The sequence below is a fragment of the Cryptotermes secundus genome, unplaced genomic scaffold (genome assembly GCF_002891405.2).
Source record: "Cryptotermes secundus unplaced genomic scaffold, Csec_1.0 scaffold1951, whole genome shotgun sequence".
Classification (NCBI taxonomy): Eukaryota; Metazoa; Arthropoda; class Insecta; order Blattodea; family Kalotermitidae; genus Cryptotermes; species Cryptotermes secundus.
This window is the reverse complement of record NW_019727443.1, coordinates 1,626-28,931: the sequence shown is the minus strand read 5'-3', so window position 1 is coordinate 28,931 and position 27,306 is coordinate 1,626. Positions and strand designations below refer to the sequence as shown.

General features: G+C 42.2%; 1 protein-coding gene and 1 long non-coding RNA gene across 2 annotated transcripts in view; both read right to left on the bottom strand.

The window, feature by feature from the left end:
* Window positions 1–2,694, bottom strand: part of LOC111864876 (lactosylceramide 4-alpha-galactosyltransferase) — a 21,619-nt gene extending 18,925 nt beyond the window's left edge. Inside the window, exons 1-3 of the mRNA XM_023852455.2 lie at window positions 2,541–2,694; window positions 1,560–2,412; window positions 24–144 (exon numbers count right to left, since the gene is read on the bottom strand). Coding sequence (XP_023708223.1) covers window positions 24–144; window positions 1,560–2,389 — 951 coding nt within the window. The 5' untranslated portion in view covers window positions 2,390–2,412; window positions 2,541–2,694. The remainder of the gene's footprint in view (window positions 1–23; window positions 145–1,559; window positions 2,413–2,540) is intronic.
* A 20,747-nt stretch (window positions 2,695–23,441) lies between these two features.
* LOC117282341 lies at window positions 23,442–25,953 on the bottom strand. Its single transcript, XR_004513059.1, has 2 exons — window positions 25,355–25,953; window positions 23,442–24,611 (listed from the first exon to the last, which is right to left on the bottom strand). It is a non-coding gene; the product is annotated as an uncharacterized LOC117282341 (long non-coding RNA).
* Between the last annotated feature and the right edge of the window lie 1,353 nt (window positions 25,954–27,306).

Here is a 27,306-nt window from a genome sequence, read left to right as displayed (position 1 = left end):
CCCCTGAAGTCGGTCCGGATCTGGTCGAGGCATTTGTCTGCTACCGCGCGTCCAACGCCTTCGACATCGAAGCAGAGGACACAGCTAGCTACCGTGTCGGGGGACTCCAACCCCACGTAGTTCGAGCCGAGGGGGTCCAGGGATCTGCGTCACACAGACTTGCCGTTACGTGTCTGGGGGTACAGTACTCAACTCGCCTGCATTTGACAGCCGAGGATCCGTGCTTGTTCTGATGCTAAGAGACCTGTGAAGGTGCGTCATGAGACGGTGACGCAGATGCGACTAGATTCTATTTGCAACTAACCGCGGGACCCCTTAGCGCCATAGCTCAAGCGGTTAGTCGCTGGCTTCCCACCGCGGCGGCCCGGGTTCGATTCCGGGTCTGGTCAAGTGGGCTTTATGGTGGACAAAGTAGCGCAGGGGCGGGATTTCTCAAGAGTACTTCGGTTTCCCCTGCCAATCTTCATTCCATCAATTTCCCAATAAAACATAATCACCCGGGGCACCACAATAGGCCAATCAGTGGCCGCCGTGCCGAGTGGACCCCATTTTGGACTACTGGAAGTCACGTAACACACCCACTGTTACTTGCACTGGCTTCCCTACTAAAAGCACGAGAGGGGGGGGGGATCTCGGACCTGCCTCCCCCATGGATTTTGCACAAAATCAGATTTTATAACAGATGGAAATTACAAAAATTTTAAATTTTGAATTTTCTCTGCCATTAATACTCTATGGTTAGAATTAAAGTGTGACATTAAACGTTCAGACGTATTGCGTAAGAAACTTTTCGCCCCCCCCCCAATATTAACTTTCGTAAAGTACCCTAAAATCTCTTCTTGTTATGTAGTAGCTAATGTGAGAAAGGTAAGTGCTGAAATCTGGTGGTAATAACGTGAACTGCTTCATTTCGGATCTTCAGGAGTAGGAGGCAGTGAGCAGCCCCCCGACGCAGTGCGTCAGAGCAGATTGCGAGGACCGGCCCCTGTCTAAAGACAAGCATGTGGAGAAGTGAGCCGCAAGGCTCTGGGGGCATCAGAAGGCTCATTTATGCCCGCCGTGTGCACCCCCAGTGTGCAACAGAAAGGAACCAAAATGTTTTTCTTTGCGGTGTACATTGCGACACTTTCTTTAAACAACAGGTCAGCTCTCGGCAATGCGCCCTTCGGGATGTTCTACGTTCTCCGACGTTCCGACAAGCGTTACTGTTGCCACCTTCAGGGTTTAATATCTTTGCGCCGGGACTGGAAGGTCTCACAGCGGGTGATGAGCCGGAGATGAAGCAGTGACTGGCGAGAGAGAAGAGCCCGGTTCTATCCAATAGGGATCGAAGACATGTTCAGTCAAAACAGAGAACAGAAAGCGTTCTGGCCGGCAGGCAACCCGAACGGGAATGGCGTTGGAAACTGCACATCCCTGAAGCTGAAGCCCATGCCTTACATTTCAGCTAAACTTAACTTAATCTAGGGTCAGCAGAACTTCCCTTCTCTCCAGAGGGCTACGCTGAGTGTCACAGTCACTCGGAAGGGTCCCGCACTGGACATCCCTAGAGTACTCACTTGAGGATGACGACGTCCAGGTCCAAATACGTGCCCCCGTACTTCCACAGGGTCAGAAGCCTCAGCACGTCACTAGAGTGTTCTTTTGGCCACGAAGATGATGCCATTGCTGCACCAAAGTCCCACTTCTCCAGCGGAGTTTTCGAAAAATATCTCGTAGTATCCAATCTCCACAGCCTCACGTTCGGATATTTGAAGATTTGCCGCACGTGCGCGCTCGAATCTTCAAGTTTTCCGTTTATTGGACAGGAATATAAGATATATACATTATATTCGGGGTTCATTTTGGCAGCAGATTCAATGGTACATGCCTGTCTCTTGTACAGAGACAGGCCCAGGTAATCCGGACCCTGATAGCCGCCCAGTACACACCCTGTTTCTATGAAGATTATGTTTCTGTCTCCGGGGGTGGGCTCACTTTCCAGCGAGTTGGCATTTCCCACTGTTCGTGTACTCACTCCTTCTGTCACGTTAAGGCCTTGCCGTGTTCGATTCGCGTTGTCTGTCCGTTCCGGTTTAACACCTCCTTCAGTTATATCTACTGAATCAAGAGGTACTGCCTCGGTTTCGCCCCTTATTCCACTTGCCTTCTCCCATATTTCGGCATAGTGACTGTCCGAATTACCCGCCCCTTTCCCCACGTGACCATTCTGTGCGCCTTCTCCAGAACCAGCCTGAGGCATATTTATCTGGAGCTCCTGTTCGGCTTCAGAGCCTAAGCCGTTGCCGGAGGACGGACTCTCACTCTCGGTCTGAATATACGCCTGGTACCAGAAGAACATGAACAGTGTGAGCACCGACCCAGCAAGTACTGCAGACACTTTACCCATGTCAGGACCCGAGTGGCTGGGATCTGAAACAGAAGATTGTGCTCGTCAAAATGGCGTCGTCTTATGGAACCACTGCCCTATAACACTGGACCCCATCATAAGCCAGACGAATCCAATTTATTTAATCTCCATTTTAATATTGTCATCTTGCCTGGGCCTGCTTCTGAGAATCCACTTGTCACGAGTCTCCTAGGTAAGGCGGCGAATAACTTCCACGTAGGTCTCTTTTTGAACTGGGCACTCTCTTTTACAGGCGCAAGTGCAATTATTATCACGTTCAGTACCACATTTCTTCTTGCACCTCCGCTGTACTGCACACTTCATCTATATCTGGTCTCGGCGACGACTGCTGGGCTGTCCACTGTCATGCAACGAACCATCTCTTGTCCCTTCATCTCCGGGGAAACGCGTTTGGCGCTTATGGTGTTCCTAGGCAACGGCCCACTGTTGTTGCTTTTCCCGCTGTGGGAACTCAACAATTACCATGTATTCATTGCAGCAGAAGTATGTGTTCCCATTGTAGTCGTTGCGCAGCGATGGACGTAACATAACATGTTTACACGTACTTCAGGGTTTTAGATTATAATGCACGAATCTTTCATTTATCCTATTGGTGCTACAGGTTTCGCCCATTGCATACTGTGGGAATATGCAAGTCTCCTGCGGTATTGCTTCCGGGTGGTACCCGTCTCACAGTCGAAGAATACAGTATTCTGGGATGTGATGCCGTGTGGTCTGGTACTAGGTCCGTCCACAGTTTCGGAGTGTGATTCTTGTTTGCCACTTGCTTGCTCAGCTTCCTCTTCGACCCTGAAGATGGACACAGTAGGTTCCTCCGAAAGGTCGGTAAAATTCTACCAGGCTACACGGCGTATTCTTTTATTGCTAGTGGGGTGGGACTAAGTCCCTTGTACTGCGGCCACTTCTGGCCTATTGTACCAGCCCCAAATGATAGGTGAGGGTGATTGTGGAGCAGTTGGTGGAATGAAAATTGGCAGGGAAACCGAAGTACTCGGAGAAATCCCGCCCCAGCGCTACTTTGTCCACCACAAATCCCACTTGACCAGACCCCGGGATCGAACCCGGGCCGCCGCGGTGGGAAGCCAGCGACTAGCCGCTTGTGCTATGGCGCGGCCAGGCTACACGGCGTAACATTCTGGCGATATCATTATTCACGGTCACCGCCTGAAACATCAGATCGAACTTCTAAATTCGGTTATGGCCCTAGAGTCAGCCTTTACAGCTGGGATACAGCAGTCGGTGTAGTGACTAAACGGGCGTCGGAGATAGAGCCCCGGTGGGGGCAAGGATTTTCACTTCTCCGTGTCGTCCAGACGGGCCCTGGGGCCCACCCAACCTCCTATCCAACTGGTATCGGAAGCTTTATCCCCAGGGGTAAAGCGGCCGGTGTGTCAAGCTGACCACTCACCTCCACCTACTGCCGAAGTCAAGAAAACGTGGGTCTATACATCCACTCCCCCACACGCCTTCATGGCGTAATGATTAATTACACACAGGGACAACTTTTTTACGAATGGCTGGACACGAGGTCTTTACTGGTAACTCTACTTACCGATCGCTTATGACCCGTGAATACAAATAATTGTTAACTCACTAATCTACACTCTCTAGAAGTCACAATAGCACACACTAACTCTGCTGTGTGGCGTGTTCACCACTAGTCGTTGCTTGGTGGCGGCTTCTACGAGTGGATTCCTCGCCAGCACTGTCCGTCGTGGTTCCGGGTCCCGGCCGAAATTCCTGCGCTCACGGCTAACATCTAACTGCGAGTGGCGGACCGCGCTGAAACCACTTGTGGAATTGTTCCGTATTATTTATTACACGAGTGTCGCAGTATACGCAGACGCACTTGAACTGAAGACTACATGCTACTGCTTGCAATGGTCACATCACTTTGCGACTGACCGTCAGTCTGGCTGTCTTGCCAGCGAGGAGAAGGTGCACCCCCGCCTTATCTTGTTCATTTAACTGACGCTCTCGCGTCGCTACTGCGTGTATAAATAGGCCGGTGGGCTGGGAATGGAGCACGCATAGCAGAAGAGAGACGCATGTGGTGAGTTGGTAACGCAGCTGTCGCTACCACCAGATAATGTGATGTACTTGAGTAGCCTCTTCCTCTTGAGGCAGTCGGTAGACGTAGGCAAGTAACACATCTTAGTCTTTTAATTGCATGAGCATTGAAGAGTTTTACTAAGTCCAGTCAGTGTTACAAGCTCGACCAGAGAGTTGAATTACAACTTTGGATCAAAACGAAGAGTAGAGTTGACAGAGGTTCGTTCTACAATAAAATCCGCGGCCACTCTACCCTGATTTCTTATACAAATTGCCCTGGGCGTTGGCCGGGTCACAAGTCAAGCATGTGATGCTTTACAGAACTCAAATTCGAAGAATTTCCAGGTACCAGCTGCGAGAGGAAATACTGCCCTCTGACCTTGTCATCACATACCGTACTTATAAACAACCTGATAGCATCACTTTCTGAGGTTTCTGCATTGATATTGTGTCTTACTGCACCTGATTATGTGCATTTACGTATGATAAACATCACACCTGTTACAACTCATTTGGTACATACTTTCCTTGCGTTTATAATATACATAAATGCACTTAGTGCTTTAAACAGAATTACTTAATGTGATTAGTTTATTTAAATCTCCTTTCCTTGAAGATTTACAGGGTCTATGTGCACACATCTGCATTTACAGTTAACAAGGAACACCACTGAGTTCCCTCGTCTTGAAGCACTTGTTCAGTAATACACTTCTTATTCTTTTCGTGCAACAACTTCATCAGTCTTACACTGCTGACGTATATGACAGTGACGTCATTGCACTTGCTACTTTAACTTCATTCATTACAGGTGAACATCATGAGAACCAAGGAAAACCTGAGGTGATGTGGCCGGATCTATGTGGGTTTGAAGCCTGAATGTGGGCACGGGTATGGCCGTGAATTAGCAGGAATTTGGAAGGAGGAGACGGCACTGGAGAGGAAGCAGGAAAACTATTACTGTAGACACGAAAGCGCGCTGTGAGCCTGCAGTCACGTGGCACTTCCAGGGCCGTTATCAGTGTACACCGCCGCGCAGATGTGTGGGTGGAGCTACTGACAATAAGGGGACCAACAGCTGGGAATTCTGCCTCGCGCCTGCCTGCATGAAACTGCACGGCCGATTTCAACAAGTGTCGGTACACAGGAGAAATTTCGGCAACATGAAGTACTCAGGCCAGTTCTTGCGTTGCGTACCGTCGGGAGTCGTTCTGTGGCTTTTGGAGACGGCTCTAGCGGCCAACACGCGCTTTCGAGGCAGAGCAGGAGGATCAAGTGTGCACACCGTACATATGGTTAGACGAGCGATATAAACAGTGCGCTTATCCCATGTTACTGTCATTACGAGACAGGTCCGTCGGCATAGCGACGGCCTGCGAGCTGGACGGTAGGGGTTCGAATCCCGAAAAGCCCAAGATTTTTTTATCTTCAGCACAGCGACGAAACCAGCTCTGGAGCCCACCGAGCCTCATACCCATTGGGTACCGGGTCGTGAAGGTGACCACTCACCACCTAGTGCCGAGGTCAAGAGTGGTGGAGCAATACCTCCATTCCCCCATATCTTCATGGCGTCATGCTTAATTAGATAATTAAGTACAGAGAACTTCACCTTACGCAAAAATAAGATACCGACTGAGCTACCTCGGCTCCAAGGCCGCGCCATAGCTCAAGCGGTTAGGCGCTGGCTTCCCACCGCGGCGGCCCGGGTTCGATCCTGTCTGGTCAAGGGGGATTTGTGGTGAACAAAGTGGCGCTGGGGCGGGTTTTCTCCGAGCACTTCGGTTTCCCCTGCCAATCTTCATTGCACCAAATGCTCCAGCATCATAATCACCCGGGGCAGGCTACAATAGGCCAATCAGTGGCCGCCGTGCCGAGTGGACCCAGATGGATTCCGCCCCCCACTAAGCGAATTTAATTTTTTTAATATTCACCTCGGCTCCATGTCGCTGGAGGTACAATGCGTCTTCAGGGGCCCTCAGTCGCAGAGTTGCTTATGTGTAAGCGCGTTACGCTTCTGTTGGCCACCTGTCAATATCTCAGATGGGAGGGATGTGGAAGGATGCTGTTCTGTCTCTCCAGTTCACACGTTCCCGGCCGCATTTGTGTCACTTTGTCAACAGACGCTGCAATTAGACGGACATTGCCCGACGCACAAGAATGAATGTTCGAGTCGTTTTTAAAACCAATCGCTAAGGCAATCTTGGTTAAAGTCAACAACACTGAATAAGATCAAAACGGGGCCGAAATAGCTCAGTCAGTGTAGTGCCTAGACTACAAGCTGGACGGCCCAGAAATCGGCGTTCGATTCCCGGCAGAGGTCAGAGACAGTTTCTGGAACCAACCCAACTTCCTATCCAGTGGGTACCGGGCCTCCTTCATCAGTAATAAAGTGGTCGGAGCGTGAGCACACTCATCTCGTTCCCGTGTCGAAGTAGAGAATTCACTGTGCTACATTTCCGGCCTCCTTACGTTTTAATGACTTGTGCTTACTTAACACAAACACAGCTTTAACAGGCCCTAAACACATTGTCTGGTATCTTTACACATAATGGCGGATTCACAAGAACGCGGTGTCAGATAACTTTGCATTTTGTGTCTCAGTCTGTTGAACAAAAGTTGCGGCTGTTCTGTCAGCCTGCTTTCCTTGCTTGAAACACAGAGCGATCGCCCTGCTGTCCGTGTGGTATCAAAGGAAAGCAGGCCATCAGTTGTTCATAGAACTCCCTGTATATAATCAAAAGAATGCGTCAGAATGTTTATGTAACTTCGTTCTCTGACGTTTCCCAAAGAACATGCATACGAAGGCAACCCAAGAAGCACTGAAACAGGAGAAAAACAGAATGTTCAGTCAGTCTGTCATCTGAACATCTGAACAGTGCGTAATGAACCCAAGCATATTTTCCTCAAACAGTGCGTTTGTTACTCCTGCGATCAAGCTGCCCTCTCTCAGCTGTAACAGCCAACCTCGCCTTGATACGTAATTATCGCTTCCATTATGCAGTTACAACAGAGAGGCAACTAATTATCGGGTTTTGCTCACAGGCATGCGCAAACTTCCTTCCTGTTAGCTGTCCAAGGTTTCTTATGGAATACTCTTTTAAGTAAAAGTTGAGGGGTATTTGAAGATTATTGTCGTCTAAGAAATAACACCGTTTAGTCTGGTACAACGTTACCAAGTTCGAACACGCAGGATTCCGAAACGTTGGTACTAGACTGCACGGCATCACATCACATCTACCGCAATGCGGACCTGAAGCCTCGCTTGTGGCTTCATCCCTGATATTTCTAAAAACAATGATCACACTCTTCGCCCAACCTTGGTTAGATGGTAGGGTCTTGAGGGCGCATGGACGAGGTGAGAAGGGCTTACAAAATGTCGGTTGCGCAACCTGAAGGGATATTATGTCCTAACAGACATAGACAAGAGGATAATATTAAAAGGTATCTTATGAAATAGGGTATGAGGATGTGGACTGGTTTCGTATTTCCCAAGATAGGGACCTGTGATGGGCTCTTGTGGACATGGTAATAAATTTCGGCTAGCATGAAATGTCAGGAATTTGTTCACCAGCTGAGTAGATGTTGTCCTCTCACGAGGAAGGTTGCTGAATGCAGTTAGTTAGCTTGTTGGTTGGTTGGTTAAGGATACAGGATCTTCCTGTTGAAATTTCAAATGCTGATTTAGGAACATATGAAGTACATTCCAATATTCATTAGGTTTTCGGGAACATTTGATAATTCTGTCCCAGAAACTAAGCCTAGAAGGTCAGACATTCAGTTGTGAAGTAATCTGCAGAGGTAGCATTCAATGGACGCACAGCCCTTTCCAGTTGCAGCTTAATTTCTGTCAGTACCTGTTTCCATTGGAAATTGAATGTATGAATATTTCTGCTTGCGTATGTTGAAATGCGATTTCTGAGTTCAAGCCTGGCGTTGCATACATCGTGCCACATGCCACATACATAATAAAGCGGCCTCATGCGTTTCCTGACTTCACTTAGGAAGAGAGATCCATACAGTTGCAAACAAATTGTAGCCACTTCCAAATTATGCGGAAGATGGTACAAGCCGAGCTCTTGTGTTTGGCCTGTCGGTTGCGCGCCAGAAGTAACCCGACGTATGGCAAGAAGTAGTGGGACAGTGGTTGCAGCTACATTCTGAGAGGAAGGGAGGGCGAGGCTTTTGACTAATGCATGCACACCACACCCTACACTGCTTATCTCAGTAGGCCAGAGCAGAACCCTTGGCCCTGTGGAAAGCGGGGAAAGGCCTGGACACGCGACGAGCGCCCGTAAGTACACAGGTAAAGGTAAAGCTGTGCCTGTAACGGGCCGTGAAGGCCCATAGCACAGATATACTCGTATACCTATTTAAATACAAAATAAAATCGATCGGTAGGGCTATAAATGTATGGAATACGAAGAGATGAGTTACGAGTTTAACTCCTTGAACAACAGTGGTGCCACCAGTTTAAAAGGTAATGCTATCCCTGTAACAGGCCGTGGTGGCCCATAGGGTTGTGAGACTTCGAGGCTCCCACATTTTCTCTAGACAACTGGCTCACAGATGGCGGCGAGGTTGTCATCCTTACGTGCCAACTGGCAGCCCTTTACCCTCTGAGATTCCTGGTACTCATTTCTGTTAGAGAGTGAGTCAACACCAGGGCCATAGTGCGGCTGGAAGGAGTAGGTAAACTGAAAAATTCAATGACATCAGGAATCGAACCCGCGACCTTCCGGCTTGTAATACAGTGCATTCTTTAACACTCTAAACCCTGCATTCTGCCCCACTGTGTCTGTGTGTTCGGTATGGTTCCCACAATAAACAGCGACTGTTTCCCTGAACAGCATTAATCGCTTGGCGATTTTCGTTGAGACACGGTGTATCCTGTGCCGTAGGAACGGAATTTATAAATGCAGTAGGTCGCATTTTATAATTTGAAGTGCTTTATGCCCAAAATTTCAAATAATTCGAATCCCTCAAAAAAAAATGGCAAGAATCACGTGTTTAGAAAAATGTGCTAATTATGCCAAGACTTTCGGAACGCAATCTCACACAAAACGCGACTGTGCGGTAATATTTAACATGATGAGTTATGTCTTCTGGGGATACAACAGCATGTAGTCCGCTGAAAGTAAATAGACATTTCGGAGGAACATACCGTGTCAATTTCAGGGTCGAAGAATGTCAGGCAAGAAACCTCAGATGCAGCCATACTTACACGAGTATCACGCCACACCCATTTATAAATAAGCCGTATCATTCAAGTAACTCACATACATACACATACCTTATTCGCAGCCAGTCTTTACGGATACTCCATGGCAGTAGCTCGGGGCTCGGCGAACGTTACTAGCCAATGAATTATTAATCGTCCGTATATTTAAGGCCAAATTTCTCGCGTTTAATGGTGAATACGTTCACCAGCGGACCATTGTTTGCCACGTAAACTGTTGCTTGGCCTCAGCGAAACATAACTCGCTAAACGCTGTAGCTCTGCCGCGCTCGCTTGTTTTGTTGCCCGCCACGTCAGTGACAACTGTCAGTCGGTGGCGCTCTCACCGCCGAACAAATTAGCGCTGCGGGGTTTCGGCCTATGAAGGAACCGTCCATCTTAACCTTAACAGCGTAAATGCAGATAGACACAGCATGTTCCTCCGTATAAGGTAACGGTAGAGTTGTCCCTGTGCGTAACTAATTAAGCGCTGCGCCACGGAGGCGTATGGGGGAGTGGATGTATAGTTCCACATTTTCTTGACCTCGGCACTAGCTGGAGGTGAGTGGTCAGCTCCATGCCCTGCCTCTTCACCCCGGGTGAAAACGCCCCCGATGCCAATTGGATAGGAGGCTGGGTGGGCCCCAGAGTCGGTCTGGACGACGTGGAGAAGCAAAGACTCTACCGGGACTGGAACTCCGACCCTTCGACCGTCCAGCCGGTAGCCAATCGCTCTACCGACTGCGCTATCCCTGCTCGTGTTCTTCCGTAACGTTGCAATTACGAACGAATCAGATATGGCGACGCGATGTGGGGCTGAAGTGTCGAGAAATTGGGTTCCACTCCCGACACTGGCAAGATATTTTTCTGTTCAGTGGGGTTCAGACTGGTCTTTCTTCCCCGTACATAAACACGGCAAAGGGTACAGCTGACACTCCCATTTAGTGCTGCGGTTAAGAATGCGTGGAGATATATCTTCGCTTCGACGTACGCCTTCGTACCATGTTGCTTAATTAAGCACATGGACTTAGCCAATTTATTGGGAAATGTTTTGGTGTAATGGCGCTGTCACGGGCTCAGGTCGCAGAGCGTTGAACTGTAAGGGGATTAGTACAAAATGGACGGTAGATGATGTGGAAGGAAGCAGTCGTGGCATAGTTTGAGGCACTGAAGGGACTGAGGAAAACCCATAAACCCTCATAATTTCCGATCTGTATGCCTAGATACGAACCTGAGACATCTCGATTGCGAAGCAAAGTTGCCAACAAGTTGCCCTCGGCGTCAGACGGGTTTCAGACGAAATGACGCTGCTGGTGATACACCCATCGAGCTGAAAATAAACATCCTCGACTGTGCCAGTTGTGTGCATATTCCTCGCGCCTGCGCCGATGTTCATAATGGCTGTGAACTGCGTCAGGGATTTGTGTCCTGGACTTTGCAGAATGACGTTTTAACCTTGGAGATATCGCCTTTTAGGCAGGTCGCATGTCCTCGTTTCCTTTAACTCATACTTCCTTCAGGGGTGGCTAATTACTTTTCCGTTCATTTGCCAACAGAACAAAGCACTGCTTCCTGAAACGTTTTATAACAGAAGAACTTGCTTCTTTGTTCAACGGATCAACAAGCTATCAAATGCAGTAACTATCCTAGTTGCATGCATATGGTATCCTCAGGCAACATTGCAGCAGCTTTAACACTTGAAGCGTCAGGGTCGTGATGGCCCCTCATATTAAGNAGACACTCTGTGGGCAGAATGCAGAGTTTTAGTATGTTCAGTCCGTACCTCACAGGAAACATTACGTCTCCGCTACAAAGCCCACCCTGTTAATGCTGATTAGGGAAACAGTCGCTGTTTACTGTGAGAACCACACGGAACACACAGACACTCTGTGGGCAGAATGCAGAGTTTTAGTATGTTCAGTCCGTACCTCACAGGAAACATTACGTCTCCGCTACAAAGCCCACCCTGTTAATGCTGATTAGGGAAACAGTCGCTGTTTACTGTGAGAAGCATACGGAACACACATACACTCTGTGGGCAGGATGCAGAGGTTTAGCATGTTAAAGCAGATGGTATATATAGTCACCACTGGCCGTGCCATAGCTCAGGTGCTTAGTTGCCGGCTTCTAACCGTGGTGACCCGGGTTCGATCCCAGATCAGGTTATCTGGAATTTGTGGCGGGCAAAAGGGTAATGAGGCAGGTTTTCTCCACGTACCCTGTTTTCCTTTGCCAATTCTCATTTCACCAGGCCCACACTCATCATCCAGGGCTGATGCTGTGGGCCCACTAGTGGCCGGGGTACCAAATGGACTTCGCCGCATTCCGCCAGTTCACTTGAACACAGCGGTGCCTGGACGCCCTGCTGCAATGCTCTGACGGCCCGAATCCCAACTCTTAACGTTCCACGGTAAGATATTAATTTAGTTGATTTGTTTATAATTTTAATAATGTATTATTTGATGTACCTTTATTGATTATGTAATAAAACAATAGAATTGTGGCATATTGAAGNGGCAAGATGATAACACGTTGAGTGCTGAAACAGGGTTTGTGATTTAGTCGCTAAAGAGACAAACATACCCACTTATTTTGTATGAAACTTTGTCTATTGGGAGCCCCATCAGGCCAGTCATTATTGTGACGTGGCTACAAGCAACAATTAACGAATTGGAGGCTATTTTCAGCAGTCCTTGTGTTTTGGTTTCGTCGCTTCATGATCTTCTGTTTCAGTGACCTGAATGCCACAATTTCAGTCTGACCATGAAATGTATCAAAGAAAGAAAAAAGCGAGATGGAATCAAAGTAGTCTCCTTTCTCAGACATGCTGGACCACATCAGGCTGCTTCGTCAGGTGCTAGGTAACATAATGACATGAATACCATTAATAAATTCTTGTAACGTAATTTTAGGTCTGGGTTTGAAATTTGGTCTCTATCTATAGAAGAAAGGAGACATAGGTTGAATGTCTCTGACTTCAAAGGGCAAATGGGGAATTTGGATTTAAGGAAGAAGTTATAAGAGGAGAGAGGCAAGCGTTCTCTCCTCCTCCTCTTTCTCTCTCTTTTCACATTTCAGCAGTATGTGGGTCCCCTAACAACCTGCATTCTCCATCTGTCTCGGTCTTCCCAAAGCTCCTTCTGTGCAACACCTTTCGTAACTTGCTTTTCCCATCTTGGTCTTGGTCTTCCTCTTAAATTCATGTGTGGAACCTTTTGGGGGGTACGTGGTAGCGTAGTTGGTTGGGCACTATGCTACAATCTGGAAGGTTGTCGAATCCTGATGAGGTCATCATTTACCAAATCCTTCCAGCCGCACTATGGCCCTGGGGTCGACTCAGCCTCTAACAGAAATGAGTACCAGGAATATTCTTTGGGGCAAAGGTCGGCCAGAGCATAGGGCTGACAACCTTTCCGCCATCTGTGAGCCGATTGTCTGGAAAATGTGGGAACCTCGATGTCTCATAACCCTATGGGCCTCCACAGCCTGTTACAGGGATAGCTTTACTTTTTTTGTGTGGAACCTCTTTCCAGATTCTGTCTTTATTCTCTGAAGACATCGTAATATCATCTTCATCTGTTCTTTGGTAATTTATCTTCAAATTCTCTCGCCTTTTTTGTATCTTATTCTGTTTCTCTCCTCTACAGTTCTCACAAATCTTGCCTGACCATTCGAGCTGTTATTGGTCTACAAATATCTGCTTTGTCCATGCCCATGCATTACACTGAGCATGTTGTGCTGTTTAAGTCAATGCATTGTTTTTATCTTCATCATTTTCCACTAAACAGTAAGAGTTATCTGCATTTCTTATTCTTTCTCTGATATCTTCCTGTACCCTTTAGTCTGTTACCATTCCCCTCCCCACTGTGTTTAGCACACAGGTGTTGTTATGATGAGTAAAGCAAGCAGGAAGAGATGAGCAAGACATGTAGCATTGTAATGCACTGATGCACATCTAAATACATTACATGACTTTGTTATTTCATAGCAGACTAAATGAGCATTTCTGGTGTCTGGATATTCTCTGTAATTTAAGTTTTATCTGATATATCTGGTCCATGTTATCCTGTTTATGCCAGTTACATGGAAAGTGAGACTTATATCATAACATCTGTCCATCCATCAGTGTGTGTGTATGCATGTGTGCGTGCGTGCGTGCGTGTGTGTGTGTGTGTGTGTGTGTGTGTGTGTGCGCGCTCTAATATTCATAATGTCTGAATGAATGTACAGCAAAGACTCACATTTATTTTCCTGCCTCACTATACATTACACCCTTTCCAGCTTTTCCAGTGAACTTCTCTTCCTCGAGGACAGAAAGCTGTTCAGTTGGTTAGAGCAGCAAACTGACTTGCTGTAGGCTTAAGGCCAGAGATGAGCAACCAGCAACCAGCAACCACAGTCACAAGATGTTCCTGCCAATGAACCTGTTCTGGAGGGGATGACTTCAACATATAACATCACTTTCATGAGTATAGCTTTGCATATATAAATATTTGTCATTCCAACTTCCAGATTCTCTAAGTATCTAGATCACAATCTTCTGGGATGTAATGCCACTGGAAGTCCCCTGACATTACAGAGGAACCTGTCTCCTCCATCTGCAGGGTAAATGATGACAGCCATGCAAGAAAGTAGCACTGCTTATTGCCTGCTTCATGCTGGTTCCTTGCGTGGCCTACACTGTTACCCTGAAAGTGGAAGCAGTACATCCTCCAAAATGTCAGTGAGTGTTTACCTGATTACACTGCATTACATCTGAGAAGGCTCTACTGTTCCTAGTTATCGTGGTAATAAACTCAGATACAGCAGCTTTAAGTATCTTTACAGTGTCATGAAAATCAGTGCTAGAGCGGATAAAGTACTCAAATTACTTTATAAATCAAAAATTTAATTTATATTATGTGGTGATTTTAATGTAAATTTTTTAGAAGAGTCAACTCGTAAAACACAGCTATTAGTGCCGTTGCAATCATATATTTCAGTACAGTTCCCAACAAGAATAACTGTGCCCAAAACCCCTGCTACTGATAATATTTTTATAGATAAGGCAAGGATAAATTCATACGAAGTAATCTCTATTAGTAACAGACTATCTGACCACAATGCTCAGTGCCTCGTACTAAAAAATATCAATTTCCTGGAGAAGAAAAAGGTGCAGGGATTCACAAGAAGATTAGTAAATGAAGACTAAATTGCTCATTTCTTAATAAACTATCTAACGAAAAATGGGAAAATATATATAAACTAAATGATGTAAATGAAACATTCAACTCATTTTTAAATAAGTATTTACTTGTCTTTGAGTCATGCCTTCCAAAGCAAAACGTAACAAATAAACTCATGGATAATTGCTGGTATACGTACATCCTCTAGACAGAAGGAATCCTTGTTCATTCTCTGTCGAAACAGTTACAACTATTGGTTCAAATCATACTATAAATCCTACTGCATGATGTTAAGAAAAGTAATGAGAGAGGCTAAAAGGAAATATTATAATCAGTTAATCACATCAGCTGAAAACAAAAAAAAAACTATCTGGAACATTATCAGCACTGAAACAGGAAGGACTCACAATCAGAATGAAGGAGCAGCTCATAGTTCTAATAGATATTTATACTGCAATGTCATACTTGCATTCCCATTTCTCAAATGATATTCCAGATATGAATCTTAATTTAGTTGCAGAAGACGAAATAATTAGTATAATTAGCAAATTAAAATAAAAAAACTCTCAGGATATAATGGTGTAAGAAATAAAATTATAAAACTGTGCAGACAAACAAATCAGTAAACCTCTAACTTATGCAATTAATAAGTCATTAACCATGGGTCTATATCCAGAAAGATTAAAATATGCAATTATTAAGCCAGTATACAAAGAAGGGGAAAAGGCTGTTATAAGTAACTACAGGCCAATATCTATAGTACCTGGGTNGAAATAATCTTTGCCATAATAGCAATCGGCCTACTGGAATTTGTAGTGTGGTCCCTCCACACATTTAGAGTGTGGATGACATACTTTACATCAGCAACAATAGTCATTGCATCTCTGAAAGGGATCAGAATCCTCAGGTGACTAGCAACATTGTATGGGTCACAGCTAACATGCTTGTGGCCACTAGGATATATGTTCCTATTCACGATAGGGGTGCTGACAGGGGTGCTTCTAGCAAACTCATCAATCAACATCAAGTTTCTCTGTTTGCAGCTGGACAGTCATCTGACTTGTAGGGGACATATTGATTTTTTGCTTCACAAGTTGAGCACAGTTTGTTTTCTAATGCATAAATTATCCTATATATTAAATATAAATAGTCTTAAAGCTGTATATTATGCATATTATCATTCATTGGTGAAATACATCAGACAGTCATAAGGTCTGTGTTATACAAAAGAAAATAATAAGAATGATGATGGGAGTGGGCCCAACTCATACATGTAGAGATTTATTTAAAAAGCTTGACATACTACCAATCCCATGTGTATATTTGCTCTCATTGATGATATTTGTTCTTAATAATTTGGATGAGTTTCAAACCAGTAACTCTGTCTATGTCATTGGTACCAGAAGGAATGACCACCTTCAACACATCTATCATCCTATCAGAGAGGGGTGTATTATTCAGGCATCAACCTAAATGATATTCTGCCATCAAATATCACAGTTTTAAAAAATGATAAAAAGCAATTTAGGTTTGTTTTACGAAATTATTTGCAAAGTAACACATTTTACTCAATTGATGAGTTTGTTGAGCATGTAAGTGGCTCAAAAGTTAAGAGTTAATAAATGGTCTGTGTGTGTGAATTACATACTGTTGAGACTTGCTTGTTGTAAGTGTAGTAGTACAGTATGTATGTCTGATGTCTGTTTTTTTGTTATGAATTTTAATATTTCATAATGCAACTGTTTTAACGATATGGCTTGCCAGAGTGTGTGGAATGGCGAGGAGTGAATTTGACAGTGGTTTTTTCACAACCTATGTGTGTTGTCTTGACAACTTGAGCTATCTGTGAGAGGCATGATTACATATTTTATTGGACAAAGGACGAATGATGTGTAGTCATCATGAATTTGTAATATGTGACATGTTTCATATCCAGCCCTACGGGGATATGATTGGATCCATGAAGTGAAAATAAACATAAATGTCAATGTCAATTTATACACACACAAATATGTGACAAAATGACAGATTTTTAAAACAAGACATTTCCACATAAGTACTTCCATTTTAAGTATATATTGTTAAGTGAGTTAAATAATTTTGGCTGCCATTGTCTATATATTATCATGCTGCTAAAAATTAACAATCTCGTTTTACAACCACCAGGGTTTCAGCTTCACAGCTGCAGTAGGGTGTGCATCCTGCTGCTCCTCAGGCATCTGTCATCAGAGGGATTGTGAGGGCTCAGAAGGACATTTTGGTGATAAAAACAAAGTTTGGCTGAGGTCAGCAGTCTGTGAAAAAACAGAGTCACCTGTCCAGGTCAGAATGCCAATCCTCTTAATTACTTCTAAATGACCATTCTCTCCCCAGCTGCCCAAAATAAGAAGATTAATAATTACAAATTGGGAGGAAAGAATAATGAACAGAGACAGCAATCTGCCTGTATTGATAACTGATCCACCAAATACTACAAATGTAGAACCTGAATGAATGATCACTGTTACTGTTACATTACATTGCATTCCATAGATCCAAAGTTAGTCAAATGACTGTAGGATGTGGAACATGTCATATAAATACAAAGAATATCTAAAAACAGTAATAACAACAATGGTTACACATAAGGNCTTCATGGCTTGGTACAGGGATAGCTTTACTTTTTTTTTTACTTTTTTATTGCCAACTTACACAACCCTCACATGGATGAGTCACTATTCAGACAATAGGCATTCATCAACAGAGTAGCACAAGTTTGTGAGTAAGTGTCGTTTTAGTGCTGTTTTAAGTCATGCTTTTTCCTTCATAAGACTTTTGATATCCAATGGCAGTTTACTGAAGATTTTGATCACAGTGTAATATGCACATTTCTGAAAGCATGACAGGTTAGCATTTGGCTTATGAAGACAGTGCTTGTGTCCTGTGTTAATACTGTGTACATCTGCATTGGTCTCAAAAAAGTTCAAGGTTATTTCTGACGAATCTTATCAATAAATACATTTATTCACATGGCAGAGTTAAGATCTGTAATCTCTTATATAGGTCTCTACAAGATTTACAAAATTTGACACCCATCAAGATTCTAATAATTTTTTTTGCAATATAAATACCTTTATACTGTCAGATGAATTACCCCCAGAATTATTCCATACTTCATTAGAGAGTGAAAGTAAGCAAAGTAAATTGATTTGAGGGTGTCAGTGTTGCTTATGTGCAACATAAATCTAACTGCATAGCATGCTCCGCTTAATTTGGAACCAGCTGATCTGTATGGGTCATAGGATAAAGCATGCAAACGAAACTGCATACAAAACAAGCAAACAAGACAGGACCAACTATACCTGACAGATTTAAACTGACACCAAAAACACAAAAGATTCACATGCGTCATACACCAAGATATAATACAGCAGAAAAGTAAGCTGAGTTTAAGGTAATGGGTTTGTACGCCATACATAGAGTAACAACTCTCTTCTCTAGTGCCCAAGAACCCAACAAAAATCCTCCTATCAACCATGATGAATGGGGTGTATTTTTAATATTCATCTCATCCAACTTATGGCTGGTGCCTGAATACTGATGGAGATTAAACTAATGTCATTCATTCCACTCATGTCCTCACGAGAGGCCTCGCTAAAATACTTCATCATTCAGACACTGCAACAGAATGTATGCTTATGCAATCATAACCTCCACACTTTTGAAAACAGGGACTTCCCCACTACACTGATGGTTCCCAAGAGTGTCAGATGGTATCAGTTTCAGTTTCAGTTTCAGTTTATTGTAATATTCCATCAATCAAGAACAGGCTACAAATGTCGCCAGTCTGATATAGAACCAGTCACAGATATACAATACACCAAATACCCAAAGAATATACTATGTATGCTTTGAATATTAAAATAAATCAGTCACTAAATACTAATGTATATGATTAGCATAAAAGTCTATTAAGTAGGAGCCAGCAAGAGCCCTATAAAACATTTTACATTTAGTAACATTGATTACTGGTCCTTTCTAATTAGTTTAATAAAAACCTAAAATTTAAAATAAAGTAAGAAGCAAAATAGAATTACAATGACTGTGATAAGTATATAGTATCACAAATACCAAAGGAAATAGAATATCCCATTTTATTTATTGTTAAAAAACTCCTGCAATGAATAAAAGGAATTTTCTAGTAAGTATCTTTTTAATGAAGATTTAAACAGTTTCTTCTTGTCTATGATGCCTTTCAAATAGGATGGAAGCTGATTAAAAGTCTTAATGCCCATGTAATAAACACCTTTTTGATAGATAGACAATCTTGGTTGCGGGAAATGAAAATTATTTTTGCTTCTGGTATTTATACTATGCAAATCTGTGTTAGTTTTAAATAACTCTCTGTTATTTGATACAAAAGTTAACAATGAAAATATGAATTGGGAATATAACGGTAATATGTCCAAATGTTTAAACAGTTCTCTACATGAGTCTTTTTCTGGAATTAGTGATAATTCTTATTACCCTTTTTTGCAATCTACATGTACTGCCACTATAAGAAGAGGTCCCCCAGAAAATTAACCCATACATCATAACGCTGTGAAAGCAAGCAAAGTAAATCATCCTCAAGGATTCCAGTGATACAAGGGGTCTAAGTGTCATAATTGCATAGGAGGCTTTACATAATTTTACCTTGAGACCATGAATATGATTTTCCCAAGACAGGGAATCATCAATAGTAATACCTAAGAATTTTGTCTCTGTGTTATTACCGATACATTTATTGTTATAACTGATGTTTATTGGAATAGTTAAACTATTCATCGTTTTAAATTGTAGGTATTGAGTTTTATCAGAATTTAATGCTAATAGATTTGTGTTAAACCATTTATTTAATTGATCAAATGAGAAGATAAGGTCTTTTTTAAAATTTATACAATTAGTATTATTAATTATTAATTATTATTATTATCAGATGAACAGACTGCTTGTTGATAATAACAGTACAGAAAGTTGCACCCATAATGCTAATCCTGTACTTAAGAAGAACAGAACCCGTAGCCCTAACAGTATTCCTGATGTTAGTGATCACAGGAGCAACAGGAGGGATAAACCCAACTTCAATATGAAAGATCCTAATTTATCAGTCAACCACACAGGATGAGTATTAGCAGCTACGTTGGGAGGAGACAACCTATGGATCGTGTACTTTGCAGTATTATTCCTGCTTACAGCAGCCATAACCACCATTACCAAGTCATGCAACATCTCATTCCTCAGCCAGGCAGTGACAGTCAACGAAAAGGCAATCGCTATTACATACTGTTTACGACCTTGTCGTCAGTAGGTAGCTTCTGCCATTCATTGGGTTCCTACCAAAGTGAGTTGTAATCCAAAAACTAATTGTGAACAACCTAAGCTCTGTTACAACAGCAATAGTGGTGATAACATTAGCCACCCTATGTTACTACTTACGAGTGTGCTATTCAAGATTCATTATCCTACATGCAGAGACAAAGTGAATCGTGTGAACACAAAAAGCGAGATCACTAAATGGAGTCATACTACCTTCAGTACCAATACTGGGGCTGATAGGCAATCGCTATTACATACTGTTTACGACCTTGTCGTCAGTAGGTAGCTTCTGCCATTCATTGGGTTCCTACCAAAGTGAGTTGTAATCCAAAAACTAATTGTGAACAACCTAAGCTCTGTTACAACAGCAATAGTGGTGATAACATTAGCCACCCTATGTTACTACTTACGAGTGTGCTATTCAAGATTCATTATCCTACATGCAGAGACAAAGTGAATCGTGTGAACACAAAAAGCGAGATCACTAAATGGAGTCATACTACCTTCAGTACCAATACTGGGGCTGATTGCATGAACCATAATTACCATCAACTAAGAGAATTACTGCCAGTCACGGTAGCCGAGCGGTCTAAGGCATGCACTGTCGTCGTTCGCTCGGAAGCCAGGATCATGGGTTCGAATCCCACTCAGTGCATGGATGTTTGTGTGCGTTTTTCTGTGTTTGTCTACAGGTAGAGGCCTTGCCACGAGCTGATCACTCGCCCAAGGAGTCCTACTGTATGTGTAAGATCTAGAAAAACCGAAGTGAACGGAAGAGTTCATGGAGGTAGGCCTAGGCCCACTGGGGCTGTAGTGCCAAGGGGGGGAAAAAAAGAGAGAATTACTAATTAATTATTACTTACTTAATTACTTACTAATTACCTTCAAAGCTATAAATAAAGAACATATCTTTAAGGCTTAGTGGCAACGGGGGGCACGCGGTAGTGTAGTTGGTTGAGGCACTATGCTACAAGCTGGAAGGTCACAGGATTGAATCCCAATGAGGTCATTGGATTTTTTTCAATTTACGTAATCCTTCCAGCCACACTATGACCCTGGGGTCGACTCAACCTCTAACAGAAATGAGTACCAGGAATATTCTTGGAATGTTCTTTGGGGTAAAGGGTGGCTGGCACGTAAGGCTGAGCAACCATGATGCTAACAGACTGAAAACTAAACACATCTTTCTTCAACCCTGCCAGAGGGAGTGACCCAATCCTATACCATCCCCTGTTCTGATTCTTTACACACCCAGAAGTATATATTCTAATCCTACCTGGATTCAGGATAATCTCACACACCATGAAACATGTAAGAGGGAAACATTCAGACACCTAGGAATAATCTTTGCCATAATAGCCATCGGCCTACTGGGATCTGTAGTGTGGCCCCTCCACACATTTACAGTGTGGATGGATGCATACTTTACATCAGCACTAACAGTCATTCCAGAGCTGATAGGGATCAAAATCATCAGGTGACTAACAACAGTGTATGAGTCATAACTAACATACAGAGCAACATGCTTATGGCCACTAGCATTTATGTTAGTATTACCGATAGGGGTGCTGACAGGGGTGCCTCTAGCAAACTCATCAATCAATATCATCCTACACAATATATACTACATCTGGTAGCCCACTTCCACGACATGCTGTCCACATGTGTCGTCTTCGCAATCATAGCTGGATTCATCCAGTGATACCCGCTATTCACCAGACTAACCTTGAACCCAAAATGACTAGAGGCATAGTTCACAGTAATATTTGTAGGGGTAAACATGACATTTTTCCCACATCACTTCCTAGGCCTGGCCTGTTGTAGTCTTGTAGATGGATACCAACATTTCAGAGGAACTTGCTGACTCCATGTTACTGAAGACAGGGACATCACCTTTGAAAAATTGTTATCCACCCACAATGCATGGTATCATAACCTAAAAGACTGCAATGTGAATCTTCACTGTTGTGATAACCTCAAATCTTGCACAATGTGATTTGCTTTATGAAGCTGAATGGTTAAAATTCTGCCTGTCTATTGAGTGGCCTGTGGTATTTTGTTATTCTTTTCAGTGTCTCCTTGTTAACATTAAGACACTCAACTAACCAGTGTTTAATAGTGAGCTTGAATATTGGGCACAGTGAAAGGGCAAAGAGCTACCCCACTAATATGTCTTGAACTTTTCCACACAGTATTACTCTCATGGTCCTTCAAATATTATTCAAAGACCAGGAAATGTATCACTAAAAGAAGGTCCCAAAATATTGTTCATAGTGAGTTGTTCAGTGTTACGTCATCATCAGAGCTTGGTATGGTGTAATGACTGGAGGAACTGGATGTCTAACATGTACATAAATGTAACTTTCCTGTCCAGCTCCTGTTTCCTACTGTGAACTTAAGAGAGAACACCCAAAGACATGAAATTTACTCCATACACTTGCCAGTATGCACAGTAACCATGGCTGTTAAAGTGACATGCGAAGTACTGTAGTAGAATTTGAGGTTTTCATGGCGGTGACTATGAAGAAAGCAGTCTTCTGGGATTTGGCACCGTGTATACGTGGTGTTAACCGACGTTCCTCCAAAAAGTCGGTTAACACCACATATACATGGTGCCAAATCCCAGAAGACTGCTTTCTTCTTATTGTAGTAGAGTTTTCAGCTACAGCTTGGATCCCCATTTCCCTATCTTTTCTTTTAATTGCATGAGTAAATTTTAATTTATTAATTTGAGTGTTATTCCTTCATTAAAGTTTTAGCTACAAAATAGACCGAAATTTGATTAACTACTTTATAATTTGTATATTAAATATCTGTTCTTGTGTTATATTTTATTGTAAATATTAATTTAATAATAATTACATTGAAACAAAAGTCAGAGGCAGACAACAGATATGGAATTGTGGAAGAGTAGTGAAGGGAAAACAACAATTGTAAATAATGTTGTTAAATAAAGTGAAATTTAGAATTTCTTAGCACAGTCAAAAGGAAATAACAAACAGCTATGGTTTGTCTGTGTAAAAAGAATGAACAGAACAGGGATACTGAGAAGGGCATTACAATTAAAATTTAAAGAAAAGTGATTTATGGGGCAGCCCTGAAGTGGATAGTTTAGCTAGGTACTGGAAAATGGTTAGCAAGAAATTGAAAAGGAAAGTTTGTGTGAAAAAAAAAAAGAGAGAGAGAGAGAGAGAGAAAGATTCAGGCTTTTCCTCCATTGGCATCTGTGAAATGGGNAATGGAAATGATACTAAAGAAAGAGAAATAATGTTTGAATGCAGCTAATTTGCTGCTTGATAGAAATATTTTGTCTGTTTTATTGTGACCAAGTAAATAAAATTCATGAGTAACATGTACTTAGGGCTTAATAGTTTTAATTAGCAGTTTAGTAGATGCTTTCCCATGATATCTTCAGAATGAGAACACACTTCTGCCATTATTACAGAAGTGTCATAGAAGTTTGTTCCAGCATGTCTCACAAGCTTCCATGACTGCTTCATCATTGCCGTTGTGCTGGTATCTTACAGGATACTTGTGGGGCCCAAACAAGTGACAGTTCAAGGTGGCAAAATGAGGAAGCTTTTTACATATTTTGTGATTGTCACAGTGTACGAGTAAATCATGTGCTCTCATCCTGAAAAATAATTGCTTCTCATGAAATGTGTATTGCAGCTTCTTGAATGTTGTACCACAGAGATCTGTATGGATGGTTTCCAATTTGCACAGGGAATCAACCAAACAGCAGTCCTCAGCAGCCCAAAAGACAATTCTCATAGCTCTGGACTTCTTCACTACCCATGACTTTCAGCATGCATGATGTACACACAGTTGACTCTTGTTATATGCAATTTTGCTATCCACATTTTGAAATTTGCCATTTTATTTCACTGTCATGAAGAGCAGTGTTCTATTTCCATGGACACAGCAGAAGCTGCCACTCATGCCGTGAGCCGCACGTACAGTTTCCTTGACTCATCCCAACCATTTTGACTGTGTCATGTTGCTTCCTACTCCTTCTCCATCTTGCTCCTTCTTTGTTCAGTGAATCATATATTTTATTCGTTTTCAAATACACAGCGATTTTCAAGTGCAAAATCCCCACATGCATTGCTACTCACATGCATATGCATGACAGAAAGAGAGACAGTACTACCATTTTAACTTCTCTTTTTCTTCACAAGGATGTTAGGAATAAAATGTAAAAATTTTGTAATGTACTTTAAATGTAACTTGGATTTATATAGAAACTGCCTTCCTTCAATAAAACGTTGTTGGCATGCATCCACAACATGGCACCATAGATCCCCTTGTCCCAGCATAGTTTAATAGTCTGTCAACAGTGGTACCAAGATGTTGTCATCATAACTTTGTGAATTACACACATCACCATCGCTGCCAAAGATAAGTTTCTTATTTCATATGTTGTAAAACATTTCTGAAATACAAATAATTTTATTGCATTATCTTTTTAGGCAAAAAGAAATTTATAACATGACAGGCTCAGAAAATATTTCAGTTTGGTGGTAATAACTCCTCAACAGTGCAGTGGCAACTTACGTACCATATGCTTTAGCATTAAAAGAACTGCATTTTGCCCACAGAGTATTTATATGTGTTCTGTGTTTCATGAAGAATAGCGATTCACCGCCTACAATACCCAGGGTCTCTTCACTGTGTGGAGCTGAGGTTCAGTCAGAAATAAAGCAATCTAGTATGCCGAGGCTTAAGGGCCATCTAGCATGGACACCAACAGTGCCTTGCCCTAACTAAAGCACTGAAATTTAGAATGGAAAGTCACTTATTTTATTTAATGTGTGAATTATGATTATGGCGAGAAGCTTTTTGAAAATAGTGGATTTTGGCATATCCATAGGTGCATCATTTTATTCATGTAGACCCTGCTTTCTGTCAGTAATGAAAAAAGAAATAAAAAAAAAAATGTCTCACTTTCTAACACAATAAAATTACCAATTCAGTTTGTGTAAGATGAAAATAGATTATGAGGGGCTGAAAAGGGTTCCATTTGTCACAGTATGCAAGCTATTGTATGTGAATTTCCTGATGAAGATTAATTTCTTTTCATGAAAGTTTTGACTGACGGAATATATATAAACAGCTCTAGATGATCCTGTTCATTGCAGTTAATTAGAATACTCCAGTAAAGACACTGGTACTCACCTGACATTAGCTCTGTATCAACCTCTATGCCTATCGAGACCTGATTCTGAAGTTCCACCCCTCTCGGACAATTTTAACCTCATTACATAACCTCTATGCATGTTCTTAGCATCATAGTGTACGTGATTAATGTTATTAGAAAGTATTATTGCTGAATTCTGAGCAGAAATGCCCTTAAATTAAATACTATAGCTATTTCTGCTTGATAAAGATTCTTCTTTTACTTTTAAGTTCAGCTTTCTGCAGTTTAGATTCTTTCACACACATGAAATGTTTCTCAAACAATTAATGAATGTACAGCAATGACACTATGTTCATTTATTTTATAGCATTTAATAATACCATATAATTAATAAATATTTTGCTGGAATAGGAATTTGGCGTGTATAGGCCTAATATTAAATCATGTGTATAACCATATGTTTCTTTTTACGTATAAAATTTCTGTAGAGGAAAGCAAAAATCTGGCAATCAATTTTCGCTATTAAATTCGGATAAAATAATCACAGAACACAATAATGCATGCAAAATGAACCTGCAAAATTTCAAAACTCTTGCACTAAAACTGCAGAAGTTATAAGCAAATATGCATATGCTTTCTGACTTACTTCCTAGCTTCAAGAAAATCATTCAGCGAGCATTCGTGTTCAGAACGCCCTGGAGTTGAACCAAGGGCCATAATGTAAAGTATGAAGGCGTTTGTGTAAAGTTTAATGCAATTTGAGGGCAAATATTATTTTACTGAAGTGAGAAAATTTTAACGCCTGGAAAACTTCAGATTCAAAAGCAGGCCATTTGGATGGTCTTCAGTGCATCTACAGTTTTTTACAATTGACATTATGTAACTCATGAATATTTATGGCCTGGAGTTTGCAAATATGCATACATTCATATAAATTTCATTTTAGGTTATGATTTCTGCCATTTTTTTTTTTATGTGAAGATGGCGACTTATTGGATATTTACGACCTTATAGTAACCTTGAAGTATAGGCGGGGGTTGGGGTTGGTCGCGTACACGTGTCTGCATCTTTGTTCGTTTGTCTTGCAACTTTCGATCTATGACGTCACATGTTACATTGGCGGGAGTTTGTAGCCCCACCCTCGACAGCTTCCCTCCAAGAAATATACCGTTAATAATAACAAAAAGACACTAATTATAAGGCTATAAATTCACAAAACTGATTTATTGTCAGTGTATCCTTACGCATTGCTGTGCTTAAGCATCAGATCACGACGGCGTATAGGGGGCGCGTAGGCAGAATACCCATTCTAGATCGGGACGCAATCGTTAATGTGGGGTAGTTAGCTTCAGGCTCCGGTAGCTTTACCTGCAGTGAAATGTATGTTTGTGTATTTCATTACTTTATAACACCCTGTCCTCATAGTCTGTTATTTTTCAGGTTCTCGTGCTATTCGTATTATCGAATGGGAATATGATTGATTGTGAATGGCATATTCGCGAGAATGGGTTTCCCAACAAGCCACTTTTCGTAAAACTTTCTTGTTCCTTCCACCTTGGCTACATAGCCACCCCATCCTAACTTCTAGTTGAATACTCTAACAGTGCTTGGCGACACCCAGTATCCTTTTGTTTCCGCTTACCTTGTCTCTCCAAATATTTTACTGAACATTTAATTTTCACTGACTTGAAGATTAATTTTCCTCCCTGAGAGTAAAGGTCACGCTTCGAAGCTGTACGAAACGGTTACGTTGTGTATATATGCCAGGCTCTAGAATAATATTTGAGCTGCCCCTTCGTGATTTATTAAGAATTCACAATATCAATGAAATTTCACTTATTCCTTTTAATATTATCATCTGAGTCACCCATTGATATTTTTCGATCAGGTTTTTCAACCACAACTTCCTACATATCGTATCCTCTTTCATTCATACTGAATAACCTGTCCATCCATCTGATAATATTAAGTCTGATAAGCCAGGCGCCTG